We start from the raw sequence: 9,857 nt of genomic DNA on the forward strand, positions 1-9,857 counted from the left end.
TTATAGAACTATCTTTACAGGCTGAAATAAGACTTAACAGTGTTTGTCTTTCGAAATAAAAATTTATTTAAACAAAAGGTAAAAAATACTGGTTACACAATGATTAATATTTGTAGCAAATCATCAAAAAGTTACAGGTTATAAAACTTCAACTTATCCAATCTCAACAGGGCAGTCCTGTATGAGTGGATATTACACAGGCTATTTACCTTGTAAGCAGTTCAAGCAATAGGAGTAAAAAATAACTTCTTATTTCTCATCCGAGGTTTTCAAGTTAAAATAATACAGCAGAGCAATAAAAGCAAAAAGAATTTCAGTTAATAAACTGAGCTAGAAGAGAACTAACTTCTCTCCAGGGATGCAAACGCCATCAAAATAAAAAATGCAACAACCAACACTCAAAAAAGCAGTCATAATATACAGAACTGGGTTACATTGTTCCTATGCAGTTTCTTGGGTTTATTCCAGAGGAACTAAAGCATGTGACATCAGCCTTCTATTGCCTCAGTCAAGGGGTTTTGGTGACAACATTGTCTCCCTTAAATGGGCATTATTCCGTCCTTTTCGTCCTCTGCGCTTTGGGCCTTTGTGTAAGTGTGTGCGTGCTTATGTATCTGGAAGTGTATTTGTACGTCAAAATTCAAATAATCAAATATCAATCAAAATTCAAATAATTTCCTACACAACGTCAAGTTTGTCTACAAACTTTTTTATCTAGTTCACAGTATATTCCTGTAGGCTATTTTCTTGAAAATAACAAATATAACCCAGAATGCATTGCTTTTTAAGGTATATTACTGTTTTAATTGAAAATGGTATGATACTGTCAGAATTTTGCATTTTTTTACTCCCAAGGGTTAACAGTGTATAGGATACTTGATAACATTTTGTTTTTGAATGCTCTTACAACAACCGTTAAACATATAATTCCTAATCTAACACCTTTCACCTTTCAGTCAGTTCTGCTGACACAATTTTACTACATGTAGAAACAAATATATAAGATTTATATAAGATCTAAAGTGGTATCATTTATATGTACAACATGATCGTATATCACACCCCGTATCCTCATACACTTTATGAAATATTCTGTAGATTACATGACTGCTCACATTTTTACACACATGCACAAATTCAGCTTAGAAACAACATTCTGCTCAGTTGTGTATTGGCAAGAAAATGTAGCGGCAATTTAAAAGTTAAGCAAAGGCTTCTGGTTTCGCCTGCATGAACACAAACTGTGTGACTTTAATGTAGATCAGGTGACTCTACAGAAAGTAGAAAGTGTCCGACTTCACAAATTCTGGAAAACATGCTGCAAGTGTGTCCTTCTTTTTTTATTTTTTTATTTTTTTTTAACATGTAAAGTATCTTTGCATCTGAAAGTCTTCAATGATGCCACTTGGTTTGCAAGTGTCTTTCAAACAGTCAGTTAAATAAAGGTTTGTTACAGGTTTACCACTACCAGTGAAGACTAGTTTGCAAATAAAAAATGTACAACATATTAACCATCACTTTTGTTGTCAGTTTTTGCAAACTGCAAATCAAAGACCTTTAAACTTCTATAATTTAAACTTCTTTCATTTATACATTTAGAAGTATTTATCCAAACTCTCAATAGCCTCCTGTTTTGTGCATGTTCTCCATCCAGCTGGTATCTTACCACTCCCCGCAAATGTTTTCTGATAGTGTTTTTCCAGATCTTTCTGGAATCTGCACACAAACCACTTCCAGTAGGGCAGCTCAGAGGTATCAGGGGTGATTCTCCACTTTGCATATTCTCCTCCTGCTTTTCTGTACATTCTATATGGGATTAAGAGATCTGAGGCATTAGGGTGAAATGATCGATCGTCGCTTGCTACAGATGATGTGCAGATCCAAACAGACAAGTTTGTTGTATACCTGAATGACCTCCCTGATATTCCAGTCACTCTGTGGAAAGGAACACTGTGATCAGTGTAGTGTGGTCTATCCTCATGGTTTTCTATGGTGTTGGTGCAGATGGCTTTACAGAACGGACACTGAACCCAACAGCACTTACAGAAGTGATTAATCAGAATCTCTTCTGGTCTGAAACTGTGGTCCAGATTTACAGCAAATGTATATGTGTTGAATCTACTGCTGATGTCAGACATTATAGCAAGAAGTTCTTGTGTTATCACATCTTTTAGGATGTTGAAATCTTTAACATCATGATGTTTCACTCCACTGAGATCTTGTTCAGAGAAGATCAGCTCAGCTGAGAGCTTCTGTGTGAATTTCTTCTTCCACAAACCAACATCTCCTTTAATCGCTTGAACATATTTAGTAGATTCACGAGCTGCTTTTATTATTTTCTGCTGCAGGAGTTTAATGTTCTCATTCATCTTGGGTAAAACACTGGCTCTGAAATTATCAATGATGTACTGACTGACTTCATCTCTGATGAAGCTCTTGAAGTGATCTCTGGGATTATGAATGTAGTTCATGTATTTGCCAAAATCCTCCTCTTTTGCCAGTACCAACAGGATATGTTTCTCCAGGTTTGATCTGTTTCCATTCAGTGCTTCAGAGTTTGATTTAATTTCATCTGTCAGATCTTTGGCAGTCTTCTTGTAGACGCTCTGCTCAATGGGCTTTTTAAGTTTCTGACAGATGATCTCACCAAAAATTGCAGCTGAAGCAGATCCCTTGCAGTATTTCTGGAAAATACTATAGTACTCTTCTCTCTTATTCTCCAAATAGAGAACAGGATCATTGGCTTCCCTGAACAGTCTCTGTTGTTCAGTGATCATCTCTTTTTCTTTCTTAAAGATGGAGTAAGACAAATCCATGAAGAATTCATTCTTGATCACATATTTTACTCCTTCCTCATGGGCTGATATTCTAGCCTTGATGTAATCTGCAACTTGTTGAATGTAGCTCTTGTTGTAGCCCATCTTTGAAATGTTAAATGACTTAATCATTTCGTTTGTCTTCTGAGCAACATCTGCAACTAATGATCTTATTTGGGCTTCATCTTCTGGAGACAGAGTTTCAGTATATCCAAATTTTTCTTTAACTGCTTTGTAAGCATCCTCTATAATCTTTCCTTTTTTGGACGTTTTGTAAATAGCATAATCTGAGTAACTTGGCACAGTGAAAATGTTGTTGTTCTCACTGCTCTCTCTCCAGTAGTCTACAGCAGCACTTTCATACACATCACTGAGCATCTCTCTCACATCTCTCATTATATCAATGTCTTTGATTGCTGGATTGTCTGTGATGATCTTCTTCATCCACTGTTTCCAAAACAAATCAAACTCTTCCTTCAGTCTTTCTTCATTGTTACCTTTGCCTTTGAATTTTAAGGCAAGTTCTTCACTCTTTTTATAGAGAGTGTCTTCATGCTTTTTCCTCTTATCATCAATCTCTTTCTTCAGGCCTCGCTGCTGAAGAACCTCATTTAATTTCCTCTTTGTTTCTCTCACAATGTTTTCCTGAACATCCTTGATTTTGAGCTGAAATGATGTTTTCCACTGAATCAGCATAGCTTTATCTCTGTCTTTCTCAAAGAATTCTGTCATTGATTTTTTCACTTCGTCACGTGTTTTCTTCAGTTCTCTTTGAAGATCAGTTTCCAAAACCTCATGAATTGCTTTATTTTCTATTTGGTTGTGCAGTTTATTCTCAGTTTCCATCATGGCGCTGCGAAGACTCCAGGACCACTTGCTGTATTCAGTCTCCAGTTTCCTGTAGGCTGAAATCTCCAGAGAATTTCTGAAGCTGAAGACGAATCGTTCATTCAATAAACCCTCCCAGAGATCTTTAATACGATATTTTAAGTCTTTCGACTTTATTCCATCTGATTGTGAGGCATGAGATATAATAGTCTTCTTGAGGTCTTGAATATTCTCACAGTAGTTTGGGTTTGGTGGTGCCATGGGTGGGCTTCCCTCCCAGAGCTGAGCAAAATACTTCACATCATTCTGGACATCAAATCTAATAATATCACTGAAACGATCTGCATCATAGACTTCATCTTTAGCAGCGAGTTTAGTCATCTCATCCAGTTTCTCCTGCAGTCGTCTTCTTCCCTCCATGTTTTTCTCTCCAGCTGTGACATCTGGGACGTTCTGATGCACAAACACACATCTGGGATTCAGTCTGACCTTCTTCATCCTCATGAGGGCCTGAACAACAATCTGAAGAACGTCCTGCATCTCAGATGGGTTTTCTCCAAAGATGTTGATCAAGGTCAGATGTCCAAGACCTACAACAAATGTGGCCAATTCATTGTCATGATGTGTTGTTGATTTTCCAGCCAGTTCTAGAGCACGAAGACCCTCAGTATCAACAACAAGAATATAGTCAGATTTCATTTGTGTTTTCATCTCGTCTGAGACTTTGACCAGCTGCATGAACGCTCCTCTGGTGCACCTGCCGGCACTGACGGCAAACTGGAGCCCAAACATGGCGTTCAGCATGGTGGATTTCCCAGAGCTCTGGATCCCTAAAATTGACAGCACAAAGACTCTCTGGTCTCCCAGTTTCTTTACAAGTTCATCTAGAACAGCAGAGATCCAGATCAGAGGAACATGAACAGCATCTCCATCCATCAGCTCCAGTGGAAATCCAGAGATCATCATCTCTGCTGCAAGACTCGGGAGAGAAGAGAAGTGAACCTGCAGGCCTTTCTTGTTCTTCTTCACAGATGAACATGATTCATAGATCTGACCGATCTCCCTCATGATGTGCTCCAAACCAAAGCCTGCAGCCTGAAGATCCTCAGATATTCTCTCAAGCTCAGTTTGTTCAGCTATGAGTTGTTTAGATTGATCATGTTTCTCTTTCAGTTTTAAGACTGTTGACCACTTTTCATCATATTTGTGATGTATAACAGAAAGATCAGCTGATGTATGTTCATCCAGGAGGATTCCGAGCCACTTAATGAAAAACATCTTCTCATGTTTATTATGTGAGTTCATTTGTCTAATGAAGAGCTTCATAAACTCACTGATGTTAGATGCATGCTGCTGTTTACGGATTTCCTTCAGCTCTGTTCGTTTTCTGCTGATTTCCATTTCTATTTCATCTCCTCGAGGTCGGTTTAGTTCTTTGTTCTTCTGACTCCACTGATGCCACAGTTTTCCCTGATGAGGCAGAATTGATTCTTTGATTGATTTTATCAGATCTTTCTTCACCAGCAAACTAATCATCGGCTGTGCTGCTTTTTCTCCTCTCATACAGTCTTCATTATCTTTCTCATCTACTCTGATGTCTGTGTGTTTGGACAAATCTTCAAGTCTGAAAGTGGAAGATGATTCTGAGAGACAATCATTTATAGCTCTTCTGAGATCTTCAGATACTTCTGATTGATTTCTGTCTTTCATTCCAATCTTGTATTTTCCTTTGTCTGTCTCAATCATAGTAGATTCATCCTCAGTGAAAATACAAATGAGTGGCTTCGTGTTTGTGTACAGGTTTTGGATTGTTTTTGCACTTCTGGAATTCCTGTCAAGTTGTGCTAGAAGGACAACATTGACTGAGGACATTTCAGTGAGGATCAGCTGCTGTTTCTCATGGTCTCCTGCATCACCGTGTAAATTACAGAACGCAACACAGTCATTGAATTGATCTGTGTTTTTCCCAGAGGGGCAGAACCAGGCGATCTCCACCACTCCATCCATCAGGACTCTGGATCTGCTGCTGCCTGGGCAGTTCCTGTGGAAGAACGTGTTGTGTTTCTCATTGATCAGACTGTTCATCAGCTCAGACTTGGATGAAGACACAAAGTCAAACCTGAAGAAAGACACCATTGGAGTTTGTGCCTTGTAGATCAGCTGGGTTTGACTGATGGTTTCATTGTTGGGGTTTCTCGTCTTCCAGCTCTTGTTGATTTGTCTGAATGTCCAGAGAGGAAACTCAATCTGATGTGTGAATGGATTAGGAACAAGCAGAGGCAGAGCGTACTGACACTGAGACAGTTTAGTGACCATCAGCTGCTTCAGGAAATCATCAGCACAAAGAAACACAGCCATCTGAACATCCATCGGGTGAATTTGATCAGATCGATTTGTTCCTTTGTTTGACAAAGACATTCTTTCAAAAACATCATGAACATTTTCACTCCTGGATTTAAACAAGTCTCCCTGTTTTGTTCGATCCTGTTTACTGGTCTCTTTAATGTTGATGTATCTTGCTCTGTAGTTCATCATCAATAGTTTTTGAAGGAAAGTCTGAACCAGCTCTTCCTCAGCACAAGACTCATTGGACTGTAAAGAATGTGTAGTTATCTGAAGAACATCTGCTGGTCTCAGGTTATTGAGACTCCCGACTTCAAGATGAAGTTTGTGAAACAGATTATTCATTTTTTCCGTCTTTTTCAGTATTTTTCTGTTGTAATGATGGTGTTGATCAGGACTGACTCCTGATTGTCCACAGTCCTTGTTTCCCCTGTTGATTAAGCAAATATTTAATTTATTTTGAGAAATAACTTTTATACGGAACAAATATACAGTGGAGAATCATCCCCTGATGATTTTGTAAGTTTGCCCACTTAAAAGAAAGGAAGGGTCTATAGTATTTAAGGTAGGTTTATTTTAACTGATAGAGACGAAATATCAACAAGAAAATCCAGAGAAAAACACATCATATAAAGGTTATAAAATGATTAGCATTTGATTGAGTATTTGATCCCCTACTCAACCAGCAATAATTCTGCCTCCCACAGAGTGGTTATGTGCCCATGTGACACAAAGGACCCTATCTTGCACCCAGCGCAATTGACTTTGTACACCAACGCATGTATCATTCCTATTTTGCACCCGCGCACAGCGGACTTTTCCCTCCACAGACGCACGTCGCTAAACTAGGGAATGAACTTGTGCTCCCGGGGGCGGTTCAGCGCAAAGAGGAGGCGTGTTCCGGCACAAACGTTCCCTGGTGCTATTTTGCAGGTTTAGAAAACAATCCCGCCACTGACCGAAAAAAACTAGTTTAAAGTCAGTGGCGCGTTGCGCATGTTATTCATATGCTATTTTAAGGGCGCATGCTTGGCCATAATGTAGCGTGTGCACAACGCACACACACTTTGATTCTCTCATCTACACAGAAGCAGCAGTTTTCATTTTTGCAAATCATACATTATTACAAAAGATAGATAGATAGATAGATAGATAGATAGATAGATAGATAGATAGATAGATACAATTTATTCTAAAAGCATACATCTAGCTTACACATTTAACCAAATTATCATACGTCTGTTTAACCGAAGCTAATCTGGGTGTGTTTCTCCGTCCCCAATGTCACTTCTCTGTGTTTTACGGCCGTGACGGGAACGTCGGTCTCCTCGGCTGTGAACCGCTCCTGGCAAATCCGCCGTTATAATAGCGATCCGCCATGGAACAAGCGCGCCTGCTCTTAAAGGGAATGTGAGATGATGCTCTGATTGGTTTATTTCACGTTACGCCCAAACCACACCTATGAGTAATGAAGCGACTTCAGACCAACACATTTTAGATTTGCGTCGGGCGCAAGAGTCATTTATCCCGCCGGTATAATAACAAAAGCGCCGAGACCCGCCCACAAAGTTACTTGTGTTTTGCGCTTGATACTTGCGTTTCAGATCATTAAAATAGGGCCCAAGATCTCTGAAGATCTCAGCAGAGGAGGATTAAAAAACTGCACAAACAGCATTACCAGCTTTACTTATTACTAACCAGACTGACTTTATTTCTGTTAAAAGTTATTGCGAACTAAGAGAGGTTTAACTCTATTTCATTTGAAGTCACCATAACTGATTATTGTTTACATTAGTTGGGCTCTTAACTCTTTTTATATCATTTTTTTTTTTTTTGGCTGGTTTCTGTTTTGAAGTCTTTAAGGGTGCTTTCACACTAGCACTTTTGGTGCGCACCCGGGTTCGAATGATGTCATAGTTCGGTTCATTTGGATGATGTGAACGCTGTCTTCCGAACTCGGGTGCGTACCCGCGAACCGTACTCGAGTCCGATTAAAAAGGTGGTCTGGGGTGCGGTTCATGTGAACACGGGTACGGTTCGCTGCTGATATGAACGCAATCGAACCAAACCGCGGAAGTGAACCGCTACTGATGACGTATAATGTGTCTTCGGCGGACAGCCCGCTATCTTTGAAATGTTTTCAGAATTTTTGCGGCAGACAGAAGTGTGTTTCTGTATGTTTATGTTGAAAACAAAACCAAAGGTTAAAAAAAAAAGAAGAACAAATGTCAACCAAGCAAGTCTATCCATTTGGGCGCCTTTTCATTCGCGGTTACCAAGCAACACCATTACGCCAGCTGCAGCCTGATGACGCAAGCGTACCGCGGTTCGGATATAAATAATATAATGTGAAAACAGTCCATCGGGGGCAGGGGGAGGGGGGAGCAATCAAACTCGGGTTCGGAACAGGCAATCGAACCAAGTGTGAAAGCGCCCTAAAAGTGCATCCATCCATGACAAAAGTGCTCCACACAGCTCTGGGGGGTTAATAAAGAACTCTTGAAGTGAAGCGATACATTTGTGTATGAAAAATACGCAAGTCGACTAATGCCAAAAGAGTAACACTTGGCGATGTATGTCGTAGGAGTAGCGTAAGCTGTGACGCCTCTCGCGGTTCAAACAAGCAGGGCTGGGCAACAAACTCAAGTTCCTCCGACATTTCTCTCAAAAAGTTCTCGATTTATACTTCTAATTCGTGATTGATGTTTTGTTTTGCTCTATCCTCTGCGCTTTCATGTTCGTCATTACATTGTGCGTCAAGTTCAAGGGTTAGTCTTTCGCGTAAATCGATGCGCACTGCTGTCTGTCGGAAGCTAGTTATTTTAGTCGATAAAGTTTTACATATGGATATTTTTCTTACACAAACGCATTGCTTCGCTTCACAAGGTCTTTATTAACACCCTGGAGACATGTGGAGTATTTTTATGATGGATAGATGCACTTTTATGATGGATAGATGCACTTTTATGGACATCAAAACAGAAACCGGCCATTCACTGCCATTACAAAACTTGGAAGAGCCAGGACATTTTTTAATATAACTCTGATTGTAATCGTCTGAAAAAAGAATGTCATATACAACTAGGATGGCTTGAGGGTGAGTAAATCATAGGCTAATTAAAATTTTTGGGTGATCTATCCCTTTAAAAGCCCTTTCACACTAAACTTGACACGAGAAAACAAGGCGAATCGCTGATGAATGGAGCTTTCACACCAAACGCGAAACGATAGATCTCCTTCGGCTAATTCACGCAAGGTGGCGCTGATCGACAATGCATTTTTCCTCACACTGAAAAACCCCAAAAGTTAAGATAACTCATTTCATTTGAGGACACCGATTACCTTTATTTGTTTAATTTTAGATGTACATTGCAGTCAAGAAGTTAAGTGATTAATTATGTGATAAATTAAGTGATTAATTAAGTAATGACTGAGCATTAGTGACGAACACCTGCTGTTAACGAGCAAAATCACTGAAGCAAAGAGAAACACAAAAACTACAACTGACTTCAACCACAGCCTTAGATGAAATCAACTGAAGATAAAAGAAGACATTAAATCTCTCAAGATCTCAGCAGAGGATTAAAAAACTCCACAAACAGCATTACCATCTTTACTTATTACTGACCAGACTGACTTTATTTCTGTAAGACGTCTACAAAAGTTGTTATTGAGAATTAGCAGAGGTTTATATGATGATGATTTACTGAGTTTCATTTGATATAACCACTATGGTGATCAGTGTTTGCTTTAGTTGGGTTCTTGACCCTTGATTATATAAAATCAATTTTACTGTGTGGTATTTTATTGCAATCAACAAATTATAACAATTAGTAAAATACACAGTTTTAAAGCTTCGCAAGGTGCTTT

At 39.2% G+C, this 9,857-nt stretch overlaps 1 protein-coding gene across 1 annotated transcript; it reads right to left on the reverse strand.

Annotated features, from left to right (window-relative positions):
* Nucleotides 1-1,595: 1,595 nt before the first annotated feature.
* LOC307160837 (interferon-induced very large GTPase 1-like) lies at nucleotides 1,596-6,332 on the reverse strand (the record flags this gene model as incomplete). Its single annotated transcript, XM_079875118.1, has 1 exon — nucleotides 1,596-6,332. One exon carries the CDS (start codon nucleotides 6,330-6,332, stop codon nucleotides 1,596-1,598), a length of 4,737 nt encoding a protein of 1,578 aa, XP_079731244.1.
* Between the last annotated feature and the right edge of the window lie 3,525 nt (nucleotides 6,333-9,857).

Source organism: Squalius cephalus, assembly GCF_949319135.1.
Source record: "Squalius cephalus genome assembly, chromosome: 6".
NCBI classification, from domain to species: Eukaryota; Metazoa; Chordata; class Actinopteri; order Cypriniformes; family Leuciscidae; genus Squalius; species Squalius cephalus.